This window comes from Lissotriton helveticus, chromosome 10 (genome assembly GCF_964261635.1).
Source record: "Lissotriton helveticus chromosome 10, aLisHel1.1, whole genome shotgun sequence".
In the NCBI taxonomy this organism is placed as follows: Eukaryota; Metazoa; Chordata; class Amphibia; order Caudata; family Salamandridae; genus Lissotriton; species Lissotriton helveticus.
In genome coordinates, this window is record NC_136071.1 from 255,220,471 (window position 1) to 255,243,688 (window position 23,218).

Consider the following 23,218-nt stretch of genomic DNA (forward strand, 5'->3'; position numbering starts at 1 on the left):
ACTCCCTCTACGCCGGAACCACCGCCAAACCCAAGAAGAGACTCCAGCGGATCCAGAACGCCTCAGCACGACTCATCCTGGACATCCCCCACCGCAACCACATCTCCGGACACCTGAGAGACCTGCACTGGCTCCCGGTCAACAAGAGAATCACCTTCCGCCTCCTCACCCACGCACACAAAGCCCTACACAACCAAGGTCCAGGATACCTCAACAACCGCCTCAACTTCTACGCCCCCAAACGCCAGCTTCGATCGACCGGCCACGCCCTCGCCGCCGTCCCCCGCATCCGAAGAGCCACCACAGGGGGAAGGTCCTTCTCCTACCTCGCCGCCAAGACTTGGAACTCCCTCCCGACACACCTCCGCCTGACCCAGGACCACCTCGTCTTCAGGAAGCAGCTCAAGACCTGGCTGTTCGAGCAGTAGCGGACCACCCCCCCCCCCCTTCCCCCAGCGCCTTGAGACCCTCTGGGTGAGTAGCGCGCTCTATAAATGCTTTGATTAATTGATTGATTTGTGGTGCCAGACTTTGAGGCCTACTATCTTGCAGCTACAGGGGTTCACGAAGTGGATGGCGATCAGACTCCGGGGTCCCGGCGAACAAAGGGAGTGACAACCCGAGCTTGCGACTTCTCTCACAAATACTGCTGAAACTCCCTACAAGAGGCCACTCGGTCCCATCTGACTGGAGTACAGTGCGCTGATGCTGGAATAGGTCCCTCCGAAGGGCTCGGATCCGTTGTCCTTATGCACCTGCATCCCACTGATCATATGTGAGGCCTTGCCCCACGGAGAGAATTGGCGTAGACTAGAAGCTATGAGTTAGGCAGGAATTGCCACAGTAGGAGATTTCTATGAAGAAAATACTATGCTTCCCATTGATGATCTCCGAGAGCGCTACGACTTGCCACGGGGTGATTTTCTTCTGCATGCAGCCCTCACAGCAGCCATGCGCAAACACTGGCAGGAAGGGATCGCTGAACTTTAGACATCCACAATCTGCCAATATGTAGTGTTGGCAGCTGAAACCTTTAAGGTGGTTACTTGCCTCTATAGGCGTCCAACAAATGAAATCCTACAGCCTTTGACTGCGTTACGTCTCAAATGGGAGGAGGATCTGGAGGAGCCTATAGATGAGAAGCCATGGGAGGGAATTAGTGGAGAGAGCTTAAAAGAGCTCCAGAAATGCAAGATTCCAGCTAGTGCACTACTATGTCCTGCACAGGGCATACCTCACTCAGGGTAAGATCAATGAGTACTTTGGAATCCATACAGGCTTGTGCCCACGCTGTAACATGGAGGCGTTCCTACATATGTTCCGGAGTTGCTCAAACTTGAGGGACTTCTGGGGAGAGCACTGCAGTCTTGGCGAATGTAACAGAGAGAGAGAGAGAGAGAGAGAGGTGGAGGCGGCTCCGGGGTACTGTTTGCTACATTGGTTTCCGCACACGACCAGAAACAAGGTCACGATCAAGTTCTTGGACTTAGGACTGGTTTTGGCTAAAAGGGATATCACTAGTCATTGGAAGGCAAGGAGTGGCCCTAGCTTAGCAGATGGACGAGAGAATTTGTAAAGTGGGCAGTGTGAAGGAGCAATCAGATTACAAATGGCAAACATGACAGGGAGCGAGAAAACATTAGAAATGGCCAGGACTTGGGTAGCACTAGTGGAGCTTCTGAAACATCCAGATGCAGACAGGGAAGATAGTCTAGCTGAGGAGGGCTCTGACAGCGGCAATTGATCGCCTGGCACTATCACAGGTCCTTGTTGATGGCCACACATTAGACCAGGCTCACCATATAGTATGACCCTGTCTGCACTTCAAGTGGCTCACTACGAAGGACAGTTTACACGCTGGTGTAACCCTAGAGCATGAATATATGAGTTTATAGTAAGTGACATACCTGGGGAGGGTGGGAGGTTGGTTATGAGCGAGCAAGAGTTGTAAGGGGCAAAACGACAGAAAGAAGAGATCCTAGGGATTGATAACTATTGTATTAAGATGACGCTAAGTAAAGGGTGGTGGGTTGGGGGTGGGACTGTTCTTATGATGTTAGCTTTTCCCTGACACACAAATGCGGATAATGGGACAATTGAAATTGAAAGGGTGGCCTTTAGCGAAATGACTTGCTGTCTTTCGATGGCTGGCGTTTTATATGTATTACTAGTGAATCCGGAGTTCCATTATCGTATGCAATTTGAAATCTTAATAAAATCTGTTTTTAAAAAAATGAAAGAAGATCCGAAAATTGAGTCTTGTAGGATCCCTGGGATTTTTTTGCACCTTTTGAAGTTCTTTCAAGGGAACTAGGGCTGAACAGGGAACCCAAAGCAGCCCTGAAAGTTTTTTCAGAGCAGTGCCCAGGAAGCTGGAAGGGTAGCAACTGGTTTTTCAGCTGTGGGAGTCGTTTTTTTTTTTTTTACTGGGGCTGATATAGCGGGAAACAGGCTTTACAACATGTTTTTTACCATGTTGTACCTTTACCACGCACATTTCACCACGTATGTTTTTAAAACAAATTCTTTTACAATGTATGCTTTTACTGCACATTTAAGGTAAGTTTGGGGATGTGGGGGGTCTCACCCACACAAATATATTGTGTGTATATATATATATATATATATATGTATATGTAATTAAACAATGTGTGGTAATTACACACAGAGTAAAAGCATCATATGTGTTTCAAAAAAATGTGGGGTAAGAAATGCATGATAAAGGCATGCAAAGTATTTTCCTGCGTTGATCCGTCATACAACCAATATAGCAGCACTGCTGCAAAATCGGCCTTCTGTAGCACCGGATGAGAACAGTGCGGTCCTTCTATACACCAACATCAGATGTTAAGAAATAATTCTTACATTAGGATAGAATCATCATCATGTTTTAGAAAAAATATTTTCAAACAGTGCCTAAAAATCACTTCCAAATATTCTTTAAAATATAATACTATACTATGTTGGACAAATTTCCAGCTAATTATATAAGAATGTACATATGTGTGTATACAGATACAATTTCACCCCCACTCCACTAGAACTAAACCTGCAACATTTTGCTTTAAGCTTACCACACTGATGTAGCATGTGTGTTATTTGAGTGTGCAGTTTTCAATTATTTCTAAGACCAGAGTCAGTAAATGAAGCGGCCTATCCTGTTGCAATTTAAATCACACTGAGCTATATAGTAGTTATTAACTTCTTTCTTCACGTCCTGGTTTGCCACAAAAAATATATCACTGTAAAATACTATATTATCACATTTTCAACGATTTTACAAATCCACAAAAGGAATTACATACGGTGTCAAAGTCACCTGCCTGGCTTTCTTAGCTCAGAATAACAGAGGTAAGAAGCAGCACAAGCTCCACTTCCATCCGATCACAAAACACGTAGGCCTTCCATCGCCACTAAACCTTCTGTGAGAAGACTTAAGGTTGCGGAGAACAAATATCCACCGAATAAATTAGATTGAAGAAAAACTAGTTGTTGATGCTAGAGGATTTTCACAGTTAGGCTGCCATACTGAGCACTACCTTCTATTTGTGCGCTTAATGCTTCTGGGGTAAAGCACTAAAAGGTCCACTTAGAACACTTTGTCAGACATTGAAGATCCATATGCCAGAATTATGACACTTTAGACGTAGACAACTTTCTGGCATTACTAACAAATATTTCCTCTGGGTATATACTTTAGCCACCAGGATCAACCTGCATCTTCACTTGTTGGGTTCAAAAAGCGGAGTGTAGTAATTCATGGAACATGTTCTCCCTCCAGTCCAACAAGGCTGTAACATCAGCATAGAGTACCAAAGCAATAAGAACACCCCCAATACTTAGGACCATCAAGGGTGAGGGGCTCGAGATGGGATTGCAAGTGGTTAGTTGTGATATTAAAGATGGCAGAGGCCAATAAACAACCCTGGCGTCTGTCCTCGCTTACTTTAAAGAAGTTAGTAGTTTCACTCTGTGGTCCATAAGAAAAACAAGTGGCATTAATTGTCTATGGCAAATATGGTCTCCACAAGTTCCTCTTTGACATCAGTGCCCCCACCCCCTTTACCACAGCCCATACCCTCTGGGGCAGCAGAGGGATGGACCTGCTAGGGGTGGGGACTCTGGAGGGCTGCCCTGGTCTTCTATGGACTGGACCGGTCAGTGTTTAACTTCCAAAAGGAGAATGCCCAGACAGAGAGACTAATGACTTACATGTGGTTAGGAAGCCGTAGTTCTCGGTGAGAGTTGGCAGGCAGGGCACTCCGTGCTCTGAGACCCCTGAGGCTGCTACTAAAGACACCCTGCATTGCAGAAGTGTCAGGCACCCACACAAAGGACAGGTTCAGTGGGTGAGTGGGGAAATAATAAATTAAAGCTTTCCACGGATTGCAAGGGTTTAGACGTCAGGAGGCCTGGAATACATGCTCCTAGTGTCTAGGGCCAAACCACCAAGAGCACAGCGTGTCCAGAAACACCAAAAACAGCCCAGCAGGGGCAGAACAAAATTATGTAGCCCAGCCTCCCTGATTACAATCTGCCTTTGAGGGTCCCCAGTGCCACTGGGCTGAAGCAGTCTCCTGCTGATGTCCCCTTGGGACCAGCCAGTCTAATCCTGCTGTTTCAAACTGAAATGCTCTGTGGTGAACAAGGGACCTGGACAGAAGTCTGTACAAAGCGAGGGGACATGTGGCGTTTCCCCCCCCCCCTCCTAGTTTTATTTTAGAGCGGTAGCCCTTCTTCAATGGAAAGTACCTTTGTTTCAAAATCTCCTAATTCCCCTAAATATCGCAAGTTGGTATTAGTAACTCTGGGAGAACTCTCCATTTTTTCAAGCCCTTCAAGAGCTTGGGCCACCGTTTTGGTGCATCGGACAGCTGCATTGCAGTAACTATAAAAAATAGAAAGACACTTAATTGAAATGTTTTACTGACATTAGCAAAGTTAACAATGAATTATTACATGTCCTATTCCTGGTCATGGAGATGCATTATAGGCAAAAACAAAGTCGACAGCGAGTCATTACATGTATTAATGAAGGTTATCGACAATCACAAAGTTAACAGTGAGTCAGTTCGTGCCCTGTAGGATATTACCATCCTTAGTGATTTTGTGCTGCACCAATTACATCATTGTTCTGCTTTTAATAATGTGGGACACCTGACAAAGCTAGTAGGAATGCATTTTGATAAAAACATATTATATTGTGTCCAGTTTATGTGGGGGGTAATCATGGTCTTATGGCTCGCTAAGGGTATGAACTCTTAGGAGGTTGTCACCATAGATGTTTTCACCAGCCCTAATGTACATATTTATAAATGAATGTGTAATATTGAGCAGTGTGTGCATAATAAAGTACGTTCCCTTTTTATACGTAAAAACACTGATTTCACAGGATTTATGGATGGTGTTTGAAGCAGGACTGCAGACAGGGGTACTAACCCACACCACCTCACCGGATAAGGCCTTGGAGCGCTCTGCCTCGCTGACACGCCTGATTACCAGTAGATGGAAGTCTGCTGACATTACTGACTTATATAAAATCATTTTCCAAGACATTATAATTCTGGAGCGGCTTCTCTATTAGAATGGAGGAGCATCCCTCCCCAGGAAAGCCCAAGAGCCGAAAAATAAAATGATAATAAAAACAATTTAATACCATTTTATTTTTCATACGACCACCCTGAACAGTGTCAGGACCGGGTGGGGCCATTGTTGTAGCAGGGAGGAGTGGTGGGCTGGCTGTACACTTAGGTTTAAAGTGTGCATGTCTCTCTGGCCGGCCGTCTTGCATCGGCCAGTGAGACATGCGCATTTTAAACCTCTCTAACCCACCTGTCTTAGACAGCTGTGATAGAGAAAGGACAGGCCTAGAGTGTTCGTGAGAGCACTGAGAGTGTCTGCTCCCTCCAGTCCTGGCACTTCTCTCATGCAAAATTGGGTAAGGCAATTTGCTGTAAAACGCGCGAAGCCTGGAGGAAACTAGGATGATCAGGACAGGAGAGAGGAGGACGTCCGACGTCGTGCAGCAAGCAAGGCAAGTGGTTATTTCTTTTAATTTACTCTCACCTTGCAAGCATGCACGCACCAAGCACACATTTGTGTTTCATCAGTCTTCTCCCCACTCTGACTACCTACCAGACGACACAATTTAGAGAAGACATTCTCAGTTAATAAGAAAATGTGTCTTTATTGTACATAAACTTTCAGTTTCATGTGCAAAAACAGAAAAGTGGACCTTTTGAGAATGGTGCTACGCATCTGCCTGCCTATAATATATGCAAATGGTTTTGGGTGCTTAATATGTACCCTAGCTCAGTGTCTATATTAACTGAACTTGGACTGGAATCACACACACAGGGCTATTATTTATTAACTCCCCTTGAAAGTCTCAAGTTTCATAAATATTTAAACTACACCACCAAGACTAGTCACCTTTTAGGCAGTGGGAGTTTAAGTACTGTATCACAAGACTCCTAGTCAAATCTTAGTGTTGCCTTTTAAAGAAAGATGTTTAATGTTTAAAAGTACTCAATTTCTACTACTCATATGGACAACACATTTAAAGAATAGCCTTCAAAAGAGAAAAAGAAGAATCCTCTTAAATCCATGGGTCAAAGTCATTAAATAAATTCTGGATAGTAAAGCAGCATTTCCGTAGCTCACACAAAAGATCAGCCTCTAATGTTAAAATGGACGGTCACACAGGTTAGCCTAAGGACGAGTCTAAAACAAACTAGGGGGGTATAAGTCTAGGATTCATTTAATAGGGGTTAGAGTATCTCACATAGACCAAGCCTTCTGTTGTGGAAGGACATTGATACTGAGATCCATGTAAATGCCACATAGTAACAAACATCTGCAAATTAAAGATTACGAATGAGCGTAAAAATAAAACTTCATTAACACTACGTACACCATTTCCGAAATCTATACTTTTATGTAGAAAAAAGGAACAAATCATGCTTTATGAATCACAATATGAAACACTCGATTCAACAACTCGAATAAAGAATGCAGTAGAAGCTATAAAACCTCCATTTCCATATAGGCTTGTTACAAACATGATTGACACTGGTTTCACTCATCCTTCACTAATCTTGTAGAGGCATGTGAAGGAAGACTGGAGGTAACAGGATGTGGTCCCACTACTGCAGGGAATTTGTGTGACGTGTGCTTCAACTTCATTTTTTAAATTTCTCAGCAGCTGATCATAGACTTTAGATCATCAACATTAACCAGAATAACCAGTTATGTAACTCAAGAGTTTCATTCAACCGTCAAAATAGACTAACATAGGACAATCAAAGATTGTAGCTTTTAAGTGTAGGCCTAAAATACCAAACTCTTCACAGGAAGGCGAGATAATGACCACATACATCGGAATACGATCATGAATAGAGAGTTGACTACTAGACTCAAGTGCTTATATTCTTCCCACTGCATACGGGTAATTCCGCGTTTGACTGAGCCAGATTATCTTTAAGAGATAGGTTGTGACAAGTCTTCTTTCAGAAGAGTCACATCCTTAGTGAAGAGCAGACCTTTTGGGAAGAGATGAATTATACCTCTAAAAGATATTGACTGATACACAAATAATGATGACCTGTCTTCTAAACTGTGGCATGCCTATCAGCGTTGAAAATTCAGGACCTAACAATACCCATTTAAATGTATCGTCTGCTAAACCTAAATTGTCTGCTGTGAAACACATTCATTTCAAAACCTTCCTACCATCCAATACCTACTCATTCTATGTCAGTGCATACATCTTTAGGCTTTAATACAAACAAACATATGTGCCATTTTCACAGAGTACTGCACGTGTTGTACAAGTCAAAAAGGTTTTTCCGTAGTGGATAAACAATTACTTTACTTTTTGGCATACTATAAAGAACAGAGTAACAGTGTAGTCTATGTACTTTACCCTCTTCTAAGTGAGTACAAGTGTTCCTTTTTCTGAGTAGCTCCGTCAATTTGAAGTAAATTTATCATCTGGTATATTTTAGAAAATGATTCATTTGTTCTATGCTATGCACCCTGTTCTGGTATTTAGAGGATTATTTGACTTCGGAAGTAGATTCTTGTTTCAAACCTACACAAAGAATCACACCCATGAAAACGCACGGAGATCAGTCCCTGGCTAAAATATAAACATATTACCAGACAGGCATTCAAAGCTCATTTACAATCACTATCAACAAGGCAACTGCTTGAATCAACATTAGCATTTAAATAAACCAATTGAAATTGGATGTAGTCAGTCCCCTTGTACTTGCAGTCCAGCAGTGGACAGGGTGGGGCGCTGAACAAATACCATGGCCATTCTGCACCGCTGATAGAGCTCCCGAAGCATCCACTAAATCAACTTGAACCTTTCCCCGCATTATGCAATAGGTGTTTCAGAAAGTTTGCCACTCGTTCTACTGTGTGCGTATCTCATCATTTTGCTTAGTTGCCATGTTTTGGTTGCTGAGCAACATTTGACTGCCCACTTCACATTTCCACGAGGTTTCGATTTTAAGAACCTTGCCAGCTGCAAGACAGACAACTCCAAAGTCGACGAGTGGGAGCAGACTACTTCTAAACACATTTAAATGAACTGAGAACCAATTATTTCCAATCAACTTTCCAAATCAAGAAAAAACAGAACTATTAGTTCAGACTTTTTTGTGTAGTGAAAATGTTTTCTCTCTTTACACACAGCAGTAAAATGGATGCAAGCAAACGGGTAAGGGTGGAGCAGGGCCCAGGAACACTGATGCCTCAGCAGGACTAGGAAGTAAAACAATTAGCAGTCGGTAAGGCATATGTTCACTGCTGAAGCGGTTTCTTGAAGCAGATAATAGATTTTGGCACTCGTTATATTAAGAATGAAAGGCACAGGGCACCTAATGATAATAATAACAAGCATTTACAATGCAACGGTTTCGCCTTTGCCAAAGTTAGAGCTATTGGCATTGTAAATGACAACATTTTTATTTGTGTGTCTATCGCATCACCACGATACAGAAAAGGGGGTGGTGATGAACAGAGTGTCTGAATTAAGCAGACCACTCTTACCCAGTCCAAAGATCAGGGCTTGATCCATCACCGTTATTTATCTCACTGCCCCATCCCAGCTCAGAACCTGGCTATATGCAAATTAGTCTGTCCCTGGCCCAGTGCATCATGGGAACAGGGCAGACCAAACTACCAAGCCAATTCTTCACCAGAAAGGAGACAAGCTACCGGGGACCGGTTTCTGGCATTTCAGCCTCTTCGGCCCGGCTTGCTTGAATCCTGATGGAGCAGTGAGAAAGGGACTCATGTCTGAGTATACCCTGCCACACCTATAGTGGCCAAAAACGATACAGAAAAGGGGGTGGTGATGAACAGAGTGTCTGAATTAAGCAGACCACTCTTACCCAGTCCAAAGATCAGGGCTTGATCCATCACCGTTATTTATCTCACTGTCCCATCCCAGCTCAGAACCTGGCTATATGCAAATTAGTCTGTCCCTGGCCCAGTGCATCATGGGAACAGGGCAGACCAAACTACCAAGCCAATTCTTCACCAGAAAGGAGACAAGCTACCGGGGACCGGTTTCTGGCATTTCAGCCTCTTCGGCCCGGCTTGCTTGAATCCTGATGGAGCAGTGAGAAAGGGACTCATGTCTGAGTATACCCTGCCACACCTATAGTGGCCAAAAACGATACAGAAAAGGGGGTGGTGATGAACAGAGTGTCTGAATTAAGCAGACCACTCTTACCCAGTCCAAAGATCAGGGCTTGATCCATCACCGTTATTTATCTCACTGCCCCATCCCAGCTCAGAACCTGGCTATATGCAAATTAGTCTGTCCCTGGCCCAGTGCATCATGGGAACAGGGCAGACCAAACTACCAAGCCAATTCTTCACCAGAAAGGAGACAAGCTACCACAAGCATCACTCAGGGGCACCACAACCTCACTATGTGCTACCACAGCATCACTGAACGCCACAGCATCACTTGTCGCTACCACAGCATCACTCAGCGCCACCACATCATCAATCAGTGCAACCATTCAACAACAACTGGTTCAAATATGTTCTCTCAATGTTTCAAGCTTTACTACAAATGTCACAAAAAAAGTTCATATTTCACTTCTGTTCTTGGATTTTCGTCACAATAAAATACATTGAACATAATCTTCACAAAAGTTATTTACAAACGTTTAAGCTATTGCCATTATAAATTACAATAACTTTTATTTAAGTATTAATTATTTAAAAAAAACAAAAGCAATTGTTAATTGTAATATCAATACATCTAAGTCACGTAAATATGACACTTATTGCATTACAAAAGGCTGTAGCTGTCACATTTGCGAAAGTTATAACTATTGGCATTGTAAATGACAGCTATTAATTTCCCTATTTTCAAAACCAACACAAATAAAAAATGTGTCATTTACAAGACCAATAGCTCAAACTTTCCTAATGCGAGACCTATTGCATTGCTTGTTATCTTGGGAGTTTATTTTAAAGAGCAGGGGAAGATATAATGAGGGGGCAGAAATGTCAGAAGAGAGGGCTGCAATGTTTATGTTGTGCACTAACAGGAGACATTACAAATAATGCATCTTGATTATGTTGCTAAAAGCTTTAGACAAAGGAGGATATATTACATTTAAAAATCAAGGACAATGCAGGAGAAATTTGGCCAAAACAAAAGCCACACCATCTTACATTCATACTCCACTCTCAGTTAAGTGCCACACACACATAGATGAGCACATGACAAAGGACAGACAGAAACACGAACTTTAGCTATGCCAAATGTGGTCTGGGGGCAAAAATGTGATCCCGTTTAATAAGAAATTCATTCATAGCGGGAACTTGGACATATGCACATTACTTTACATACACGTTCCGGGTAACCTAGCGGTGCCACCTTGTGAGTATTATTTGATCACTCTCCCCGAAATACCAGACTGGGTGGGTGGGCTTCATTTTACACCAACAGCTAGATTGGCTCACAGATAAAGACTTTACCTTTAGGCTCTATCACTTCTACTTCGTCATTTAACTAAACGCTACGTTTTGTTAAAGCATTTTTTATAGCCACCCTATTACCATGAGTTTAAGATTATATGAAGCACAGGTATGACCGACTGCTTGCACATTAAATACAATTAATAAAGAAATAAAGCACCAGACGTGCAAACTACTCACCCTTGAGTGTTGCTTTTTCTAAGCTAGCTGCACCTAGATATAAGGTACTTTAAAACCTATTTCTGCACGTTATAGCCTAAGTATTCCTGCTGTAAATATTCCCCTGCTTGTGCAGGGCGTGTGCCACCGTTCTGCAGAGCTGCAAGTGACAGACTTTACTATTGCTCATCTTGAGATCACTCTACCAACCTTCGGAAGGCTGAAAGGCCGAGTTGGCGATGCTGCTATTTGCATTATATTGCCTTGTACAGACATGAATATTTATACAGGGCTGTCCAGAACCCTTGGGAAACCTACAGTGCTTTCTTGGTGGCTTGACTGCACTACTTGTAGATTGCTCAACAGCCTACTAATGTTGTGGAGTGCTTTCATTTTTCTACCAGGTTCCTGAGCACATGGCTACAAGGGTGTTTAGACCCTGATATATGTCATACTTGTTTGGGGATGTGTAAAAGGCATAGTGGAAGCACGGCACGGCATGTCAGAACAGACACCAATGCGCATGCAGGGACTCCCACTTTAGGGCGGACAGTACCAAATGTAGAGGCTGCCATTGATGTACATCAGTTGGGCCACTCGAGTACATGGAGGTCACGTAGTATCATCTAAAAGACCCATCTCACTGAAGGCGCAGTTAAATCACCACTTGAGAACTATATGGAGCTTACCCAGGACACTTGGGGGCGTTATTAAAGCACAAAGAGAGCACTACAGCAGATCAACGCCACAGGCGTGACAAACAAACTGCAGGTGGTCCAGGAAGCATCCACAAGACATGTGGCGGCCAACATGAGTGCATGCAGCCAAGCTACTTTTTGCACCAAATACATGTCCTTGGTGACGCGCACAGTGGAGGGCAATACAAAGCATCAGCTTGAATGTGCAACAGGCCCAAATATCACAGGAAAGACAGGATAAGCTGAAATAGTATATGGATCTGTAGGATGCCCCCGTGGCCGGAAAAGCAAACAACCAATTCTATGTGTTGAGCTAAGGACAGCATCTCTGCTTCAGGATGGAGTACAATTTCTACTGTTCTAAAATACGTACACACAGACGCACTGTGATCAAATGTCAGATTGACATCCACTGAAAAAAATTCGGAGACACACATGGCAAAGAAAGGTTTGACAAACGGAACACATTGTTACTCGGCAAGTCAAGCATTCCTTACCAACCATGTGTAACGCGCTGCATTTTATGGTGTTTGCTTAGGTTTTATTTGTTTCCAATTTACACATTCCACAGAGAAACAAACAGGGAACCCTTTAACTGGAGAAACTGTTCGAACAGGGACATCATCTCCTGTTCTACAAATACAATTTGTAAAGATACATTTTTAACAGCGGTTGGATATTTCCAATGCCACGTGGCACCAACCTCAACTTATCTCAAAAGCCAGCTAATACGTTTTGAAGCACATTTATTTTATACAGATTATGCCCATTCGTATTTTCACAATGAGTGAGTGGAAGACAGGTTTCAATCATCGAAAAAAGTTTCATATACAAACGAAGTGCAGGAGATCAAGCATTATACAAGACGTCAAACATCGTGCATCTGCCTTAAAGACATGCAATGAAAAAAAAAACGAAAAAGTTAACTATTGCAATTACGTACGAGGGGTCTTAAAATACCTTGTTGTATAGTTCAATAGTAAACAGTGGACACGAGAAGACGGTCAGAAAAATACAAGAGTTCTGCCTAAGTATGCCTAAATATTGAGCAGGGAGAAATACTTCAGGAAAGTTCAAGATAAGACCGATAAACATATACATTTCCAATACATGAACTCTCAAGAACGAGGCCCTCTGCTCTTACTGCATATATACAAGTTTAATCTGCGGTGAACAGACCCTTCTGCATGAGGTTCACAATTGTACAACTTTATTTTTCCCCAGTAGCACAGTGCAACACTTAAGGTAACAGCAGATTGTCGATCTGCATTCTCACAAGCAAGCCCTTACCTTTAACCACGTACAGTGTTTCCGGATGCACGGACTACTCTCCGTCATGGTAATGTTCACACCGCCTGCCCCCAGGCTGCTATCAGTGACCGCCAAGGGCTACCCCTTCATTTCATTATGACCCGCGCTGCAAGCAGAGCCAGCAGCGACGGCCATCTCCCCACTCTTCCAGGAAGCGGGCGGCTCTGATCATTCACTTGTTATTCGTTCGGCACAGCCCCCTCCAGAAACCCTTTACCAAACACCGTCACGGGGAGTCCCAGGCCGGCAGCCAATCACAGCGCGGCCCGGGACAAAGGGGCGGGGCTTAAAAAAAGCCCGAGAAACGCCCCCGAATCGCGTTTTCCCCGTGAAAGCGCGATTGACAGCCTCTGTCTCCCAATGGCTAGCCTCCATTTATGGAGCTAGCCAATGAGAGGCAGAGGCGGGTCATCTATCATATATTGAACTCAAGAGGTTTTTTAGCGCATGCGCACTACGTGCGCACTTGCAGCCAAAACCTAAAAACTGTGCACACAGAACAACGGTCCCTACAGCGGATCCATTTGACCGGTAGACCCACTAGACTCTCACTGCAGTACTTAGAGTCAAAAGGTTAATTTATCAATAATTAAAATTCTACAATTAAAATGGATAAGACGTTTATATAAATAGGTTGTCAGCTCATAATCTAAAAGAAATTAATTCATACTTCAATTTGATAGAAATTAAATTGAAGCATGTGCTCAAAGTGCATGTCTTCCTCTTTACGACCCTCAAATCCCCATTAAATTCACTTACCCTCAAACTGACTAACCGTCTGCCCTCTATGAACCTTATTCCAAGCGCAACTCCCACTGCTCCGCTGATGTGTAGAGTATTGTCTAAATAAACGCACCATCAAGTACACCACGAAACGTACCCCACACAATATTACCTGTATTTCTGTGAGTTTATTTGTTAAGCGCAGGAGAGATTCCAGCAGAAGCACTATTGTTCCGTAGAAAATAAATAACTTAAAAGGCTATGTAAATAAACAAAAGTAAGGCAACCACAAAAGTTAGAAAAGAAAGCCAAATACTGTCTCCTGGAGGGCCAGTCTAGAACTTCACACGAAGTGATTTCATTTGGAAATGGGAATAAACCAGAAAACTGTATTGGTAGGAGTTGGGATGAGGGATGTGGGGGGTTTAAACAATCGAGAGAAGTGGTCGTGGGCTGTGAGAGAAGTGGTCGTGGGCTGTGAGAGACGCGGCTGCTGGCAAAATGACTGCAGGCTCCAAGAGAAGTAGGCTGCGGCATGAGGGTCAGAGGAGGGGGAGTTATTGTTGATCTGTGGCAAGAGGGAGGGGGCAGGCAATCGAGGTGCAGAGGAATAGGAGAAATATGCGACTGGGGCAGGAGTGCAAGAATGGGGAACAAAACATGGGGAGATGGGAGCAAGAATAGATGGGAGTCAGCAACAGAAAGCTGGGCAGTGAAAGGCCATCAGTAGCATGATGAAGGGCGTGAAAGGTGGTGCTGAGTGTGAGTGAGCTGCTTATTCAGCGAGTTAGTCCTCAACATTCGGACAAGACAACTGCGAATGGACGCCTAAAAAGTAACAAGACATTTCTAATTTGTGACACATTATTTTACTTATATTTGTGCAGATATTTCTACTCATCTGAAATGTTAGCTCTTGGTAATTTGGACTGACACTTGCAATTTTAAGGCTTCTAAGCCACGGGCAAAAAAAAGTAGACCACAGCCAAATTGTTGCAACTCAGTCAAAGTGCTCTGGACGAGCTCTGGGTGCTGCGAGTCAGGGTGAAACAGGATTGCTAACCCTCATAGCTTTGGTACCTTAGCACTTCCCTTTGCCCCGTCTAGGGCATTTATCAAATCCTATTGGTGTAGAGCAGCATCAATCTGCATGGAATAGTAACAGTATGCCAAGTCTGCAGTTATTTGGCCGAACAAGACTGGCACCTATTGGACTTATCAAAGGAAAGGCAGATCGAGCTTCAAGATACAGAATCAAAATATGAATGCAGTTATTCTTTCAAAATTACTTTTTTTGCTACCTTTAAATCCCGAATGATGGGTTTTCCACCTATTTTATCTACAGCAAAAACGTTTCAATAAGGAATGAAACAACCACTGCCTGTTCTGGGTAAGGAGCAGGTAACAAAATAGGCATCTGTGGTCTCCACTCTTTAGTACTAAACTACAGGAGCACAAAGGGGACACACATCAAACTGTGTACTAGTGTATGATTGAAACTTTGCAAAGATCTATAAAATAGCACCTGGTGTTCTCAGGCATGTACTCTAGGGTCATTTGTCCACTACGATGGAAAACGTTTTACTGTCTAATGAATCATGTGAAGGAAATTGCTGACACTGTAGACATACAGATCGAAAAACACTTATTTTGCAGAAAAAAATATAACCTTTCATGGAAAATAAATCCTGTGTATTACCCACCTTCCTCTCAGTGAAGATATTTTTTTACAGCATATTTAGCTTGCCAAGCGGTACTACGTAAGTGCCCTTATTCATTGCTCAGATCTCCACACTGTGGTGACTACGGTTACCAAAAGTGAACATAGTCATCAACTGAACGTAGAATCCACTATTCATTTGCTTTTATAGTCATAAAACAAATATAAATTTTTAACTCTCCAAGGTCCTTTTCTTCCTCCAAGATCTTCACACAAGTACCTTCTCCTCCACGCTAGTCCGTGTTAAAACTAATCCTGGGAGAAATACATAATCATTTTGACAAAGAAAATTACATTTAATGCTTAAACAATTATGCGAAATTATCCATTATGCAAAATGTCACCTTCTGCTATTTCGAGCTATTTTTTTAAACGCAAAATAATCTCTCTCGTCCATTTTCTTCTCAAGGATGTATTTCGAGCTAAAATAGCACAAAATCGCACACAATGCGAACATCTGCTCGCATTCAGTTTGTGTTCTTCCCGAGCCTCCACAATGGAGTAATTACTCAAGCCAAGTCTCAATTATGCCATGTGTCATAATCTCTAAATCTCAGGTATTCCCCCTAACAATTGTAATGCAAAACCCCCGACAATAAGCCAGCGTGTATTACATTTCGGCCGGACCTACAAGAGAGGGCAATCGTCAGAGAACTGTAGGGGGAAAAACAGACTAACTGGGGAGGGGGAGAAGGAGAGTCCCTCATGGAAGCAAGCAAAGCCCTGCCTTAAAATGGACCATTTAAGGATTGAATATGTAGCTTGCTCTAAACACGATTCGCCTGGATAGGTTTTATTCTGAACTTTCACTCAACATGTTGACATAAAAGAGTAGGTATTACATTCCTACGGTTCTACAGGTTACATTGTAAAACTATTGGATTTTCCACCAATAGTTTAAAATTACTTTGGCAAAAAATGTGGGTAGCTGTAGCAACGATAAATCATACCCTCTCAAAACCGGATGTGTCCAAGACCTACTGTCATCACAAATATCAAAATATCAAAATCTGAAAATGTTACTGCATTGGGTAGATAACAAAAACCTCACTGAACCAGTATCCGTGTAGCAATAACGTCATACCTGTGGATTTGCCCGTTTTTGTGCAAGTAATCCAAGCCTTCCAACACCTCTTTCATCATCGTGGCAATACTATGTTCATCTAGAACTCCATTCTTGTGTTCGCCTTTCCCAACAATATGTTTAATAATGTCCAGTACTGAGCCTGTGGAAAGAAAAAAAACATTGATCATGAGGAAAAATTATGTAATCAATATTTAAAAGGCAATTGCTATAAAGTCTGTGCATGAAATACCCTGTAATTTGGAATATTGATAAACTTTAATTTCTACAGCTGAGAAGCAGAAAATAAAATAATTTTACTCTTGCAGTTGAAAAATGACAACACTGTAAAGTAACTGACTCAATACTAATTTGGTTAAAGTAGGTATTTAAAAGCCAACGTTTTTTAAGCAACAAATTTATAAATGCTCATCTCCTAAATTTCTGCAACAGTGGCTGAGATTAATTCCATCCATCACTTTGTTTTCGGATGCAGGGGTATGCCCAGACGTGGATACAGTGCTCACTTTGCCACCGGAATCAAGCTATACATAGCTGATCAGCCCATATTGAGGACGAAACTAGTCCTGGGTTGCTTGCATTCTAGTTCATGGAGGACTTGGCCTGACAGTTTGGGCTGGACTGTTCCAAAGAGCAACAGGGTCAGAACTGAATGCATATGGCTGGGTCCAAACTGAGGTGGCATGGTGGGCAAAAAACGACGGATTGGGATGCAGCCCAAGTGACTGCCCGTGGCTGACATTAATTCAAGCATTCAATCTATCACTTTGTTTTTTAAGTTGCTAAATTTCTGTGCATAAAAAACCATCAGCAAACTAAACTGAGGCCGCCCAAGATTACTTAATGTTGTACTAGATTAGCAATAGAACCATGCACCTTGAGACCTATTATGTCCCTAAATGAACTGAGCTAAACTGTCATCTCTCAAACTTTTATTTGAGCTTTTTCAAGTATGCTTTTTCAAATTGGCTATTTGAAGCAGCACTTTCTACATTAAGTACTACAAATGCAATGCACTGTATGAATAGAATTCATTATGGTGCAAAGTAGTCATCCAGTACAAAAATACACAATTCAAGTTGGGTACGTGGTAATGGAAAAACATTATTTAGCATATTCACAAACAATTTTGTGAAAGGACTACGGAATATGAGGTTTTTAAAACTGAATAATCGAGGTCAGTAGATAATTTATAAATGTTTGCCAGCATTAGCGCTTTGTCTGCACATTAAATGAGGAGGCATCTGTATTTAGGACACAGTCACGTTGTATGCACCTGGAGCAGAGGAAAGTGGGTATCTTGCTGCCTTTTAGCAATAAGAACAGGTTGAAAACCTTGCTGTTCTAGGTCAGAAATCAACCCTGAAATCCAAGGTCAATTCCATAGTTGAAAAAAAACAAAAAACTCCCTTGATCTTAATTGAAAAGATTGGACCAAAAGAGGCTGGAGTCTTGGCTAATATAAAGTTAGTCCATGGGACCTAAGAGCCCTAAATTCAGGAAGTAGAGACAAAGAGAACTATGAAGTATTCATTTCAGTCAGTGAGATATTCCTCGTATTCCTGCTGAGTTAGAGTGCAAGAAAGCCACTAGAACGGGGCACCCACGATGCTCAAGTCCTGTTATAAAACACACATAAGCTAACTATGTATGTATCATGATTACTAGAGTTTGAATCTTCATTTCCACATTCAGATTTTCATACTTCCTGCATCCTGTTGATTTAGGATACTTGGGATTCTATGTAAGGACCGGAGACTGGGATTATGCTTTTCTTTCTCCATGCATTTGCTCAGGAGCCACAGAAAAAATAGCATATGAAACCATGAAACAAGCGTAGTACCACAACTTCCAAGAATCTAAGCGTAAACTTGAAGTCCACATATCAGCTGTCTGTCCTCACATAAGAACATCCCTAAGGAAAACTTCTACCTATTGCTTCACTGCTCAGCAGTCAGATAAGTGCTTCTTCCTTGGGGTATGGTCTTGTAGTGTTTCGGGCTTGGCAGTGCTGGTCACTATTGTAACAATGTGCCCTATTACGTGATGGTTTGTCAGTAAGTTTGTCTATCGCATTCTTTCCGTTGTTCACTTGTCTGCAGGTTTCCCCAATCAATAACAGGCTTTGAGGTCCAGCTTCCCCTTTGGGCATTCTCGTGCTCCAGAGTCTGAGGTCTTCAGCGCAGCCCTAGAGGAGTGTGGGGGGAGGGGTTTATCAGTAGGGTGAGTAACTGGCATGAGTGCAAATTCAGGACTGTGAGTGTAACAATTCAAGACAAAGGGTCATAAATTCAAGACAAAAATTCAGGGCAAAAGGTCAAAATTCAGGACAAAACTCCAGGACAAAAGGCAGACACATCAGAGGAGGTCATGCAATAGTATATAAGTAAGTAAATAGACAACCAACATAATTACAAATAAAAGTATGAAGTTGAGACAATTGTGGGGGTTTTTGGTATGCGCGTAGCTTTGAGCAACTGTGCAGGTCTTTTTGTTGTACTTCATCTCATCATAATCTATTTGTATGATTACTGCACTGGGTTGTCCAGTCTGATATTTTGTTTAGAGTTCATGGTCCTGAGCAGGCATGTTTGGGGAGATAGGTGGTCAGGACTTTGTTACTGGTACCTTATATCGGAGTGCCATTCTGAGATGTAAGAAAAGGGGGTGGTGATGAACAGAGTGTCTGAATTAAGCAGACCACTCTTACCCAGTCCAAAGATCAGGGCTTGATCCATCACCGTTATTTAGCTCACTGCCCCATCCCAGCTCAGAACCTGGCTATATGCAAATTAGTCTGTCCCTGGCCCAGTGCATCATGGGAACAGGGCAGACCAAACTACCAAGCCAATTCTTCACCAGAAAGGAGACAAGCTTCCGGGGACCGGTTTCTGGCATTTCAGCCGTCGTCGGCCCGGCTTGCTTGAATCCTGATGGAGCAGTGAGCAAGGGACTCATGTCTGAGTATACCCTGCCACACCTATAGTGGCCAAAAACGATTCAGAAAAGGGGGTGGTGATGAACAGAGTGTCTGAATTAAGCAGACCACTCTTACCCAGTCCAAAGATCAGGGCTTGATCCATCACCGTTATTTAGCTCACTGCCCCATCCCAGCTCAGAACCTGGCTATATGCAAATTAGTCTGTCCCTGGCCCAGTGCAGGGCAGCCCTCAAAGAATCATCCAACGAACTTCAGCATGTGGAATTGGTCTTTCATTGTTGCATTTCTCAATAGGATTACTGTGGTGCTTCCTTCACGCTCACCAGTCCTGGACTCCCTCAAAGGAATGCTAAACACTTGTCTCCTCCTCCTTCAAGCTAGCCGCCAGAGAATTCAGCAGACCTTCCATTCCTCCTTATAGTTTAGAAGTATCAGAGCTGAGACCCCCTACATTAAGATATCCTCTGATTATCAAGCTTCAATATCACTCTAACTTCACCATAACCTCAACAGCATATGTTTGTAGGTCTTTTGCAAAAAAACAAAACTCCCCAGGGTCTTCACCACTCCTTCCAAGTAGTCTATCCTCATTACCAATTTTTCTTGGTTTGTCTCGACCCAGAACTCTATTCATTAGACCCAACTTTTTAGTCTCCTTGACATTACAATATTCTCAGTTTTGGGGAAGTGTGAGTGCAGCCCTTTAACTGATTTCAACAATGCTCTCTCCTGGTCTGTGAAGCCCACTCAAAGACCAGAAAAGGACCTCCCAGCATAGAGTAGGTGGTAAAATATAATTGCCACATCCACGGGGACTCCACTGAAAAATCTTCGACCACTGATCTGTGAGCTCACCAGCTCCCCAGATGTCCACCTCTTTCAAGGGTGCCCAGAGCTGGAACAGCTTCTCACAGGTCCAGTCACATGAAATGCTTTAGCCTTACCCTTAAAAGCCACAGATATTGGCGTCATGACCAGTTCCCCATCCCCCACAGAGAGCGGGAGAGGGTCACACCAGCTTCATACTGGCAATTCCAGATTGCCTCTCCTCAGTTACAGCTGGGGTAGGAAGGAGCAGCATGCCACTCTGGCTCCAAGCTCTTTTCATAGACATCTGCTGAATCTTGGAATGCCAAATTTCTTCACCTTTTGTAGGAGTCTTTTCTTCGGGTTGAAAATGGCATCATGGGCAGAAACAGGTTATGAAGGAGCCATTGATTGGATAACATATGCTGTGAGGCAATTGTGGGTTCTTGTTTGCTTCACTGTTCCCTTATCTCTACACAGGGTTCTGCTATTTTTTTTAAATAAGGGTGCTGCCCTTTGCTCTGTGTAAAGTGTTAAAGATGTACAGTGTAATTGTGTACAGTGTAATTGTGCGTGTCCTAAGTGATCTTCTGAAAGAGATACATCTTGGGTGTGATTTACGCCAAGGCTGGAAGACCTGGCAGAGGTTTCAATATCTGCAGGCTTGATGCATGACTGAGATCTCCTCATGTTTGTGCCTTTATTAGCAGGTTACTGTAAACTAAAGTAGATTTAAAAAAAATCTTATTTCTTATTAAATAATGGACCATTATCTTATATTCAAAACGAATGGAACAGAATACTCCATTATGAAATATATTTAAAGCACTAGACCAAAGTCTTATTATACCATCAACTCACTATAAAGTAGGCAAAAATGTGGCCTGTGCATAATTGTTTATAGCTGTAGTTAAATAAACAAAATTGCAACAATTAGCATTGTGCAATGTTGCATGATTTTCACCCTGCAGCAGATTGGTTCACTCAGAAAACGAGACCACGACCGGTAAACCGCGCCAAAGACATTTTCTGCTTAAATCAGTACCATGCCTATAGATTCTGTGTCTTTTGTATTTAAGGTACGCCCTCATAAGCAGTTTTCATTCAAGATACTGGCAAACCATATTTTGAGTCATTTTTGAGGGAGAGAAAATAAATACTTTTGCACCTCTGCAAACAATTAAGATTTTTTTTTAAAAGTCCCATATCTTGCCCATCAATAGAACTAACACACAGTATAGAATGCATCACTTTATACAAATTTTGAAACCTTTAGTGCAATTCCAAATTAACTAGGTATATGTTTCAACGGTCCAGTAAAGAAGGAACCAGTTTGTTAAAGTTAGACACCGAGTATATTGCTTACCTAAAGAATATGTTAATCGACCACAATCTTACAGCATTGCCAAATACGCCTACCAACCAAACAACAATCAACAGACTACTGACGTTGCTCGTCAAGAACCCCGGAAACGTAAAAGACGCCTAGGTTCTAAAGTGCTTTGGGACCGTACAAATTGTGACAATGCGCTACACACTTAGCATAACATGATAGAGCAAGGCACAATCCTAAATGGAAAAGACTGCAGATGAGTGACAGCATAATCAGCTTTAACGTGCACCTACCCATCTCCGAGCTTGCTTAATATTCTAATGAAGATTTACTGGACTCCAGTGTTTGGAAAATGAAAACGGAGCCAAGGTTCCCGGAAGGGTAACTCGTTTTATTCGTGTTTCAAGTTTATAGATGTGCAACTTGGAAGCCTTCGGCAGTATCCGGCGGTAGATGAAACACGTGCAGAATGGCAGCAGACTAAGACATCAGTGACAGTCATGCGTGTGCACGAGGGGTCACAGGTCTCAATCCTGGAGGGCGTAGTGAACACTTTCATCCTGCCAGGGTCGCTAAAACGGGTACCACTGAGCAGGATAGCAACAATAAATATTTTCGGTATAAAGTGTCAGGACTGTTAGGAATCCTTTAAATTGTTATAATTACCATGACTTCGGTACACCTCGGTATGAAAGGCAAATTATACAGTGGGAATAAGTCAAAACTAAGGGCATTGAAACCCGATGGCACAATCCTGCGTACGGTAACCATAGCAACGTTAGGTTGAATCTTTCCATGTATTTTCGGTTCAACTCCTTGCACTTTTCTTGCTTTCATCACTTTAAATGTACTTTAAGGGAAGGGATTCACTTCTGTGCCAGATATCGGGTTTTGAGGAGGACTTGTGAGAACTCCCTTTATATTGTTCCCTGCTAAATGTTTCATGTAGGGGGATCTCATTCTTTGGAAAAGGTCCGCACCAATAAACCAACGTGATGAAAGTTAACAGTATTCACTTTTCTCCGCAGGAAAGTTCTAACATCCTTGCGGTGTGCCTCCGAATAAGGTTTATGGTGACAGGCTATTATTCATTGTAGCCGTGAGCTCAAGCCTTACTACTTTTTAAGTAGTCAACTTTTGAGAATACCAAAAGGCTCGGGCCAGAGGACTAACTTTCTCAATATTATCTTAATCAATTGTGCAGTGCAAAAGAAACGTGTTAAGCCCAATGTTTCCATCCATCCCCGATTAATAAGCAGTTAAGTGATGAGAGGGTTGGTACTTGCATAGAGGCAGGCATTTGATGTTGATTTTAAGCATATTATGCTTGCCCAAATCACCTCAAACCTCAGTAATTGGAAACTCTAGAGTGGAAATGCATGATCGGAGTTAAGCATCGACCAAGTGAGGAAGCAATTAAGTGAAGGTG

At 42.6% G+C, this 23,218-nt stretch overlaps 1 protein-coding gene across 1 annotated transcript in view; it reads right to left on the minus strand.

Annotated features, from left to right (window-relative positions):
• The window catches only part of OXSR1 (oxidative stress responsive kinase 1), a 633,421-nt gene that overhangs the window by 371,740 nt on the left and 238,463 nt on the right, over positions 1-23,218 (minus strand). Inside the window, exon 4 of the mRNA XM_078665259.1 lies at positions 16,709-16,850. Coding sequence (XP_078521385.1) covers positions 16,709-16,850 — 142 coding nt within the window. The remainder of the gene's footprint in view (positions 1-16,708; positions 16,851-23,218) is intronic.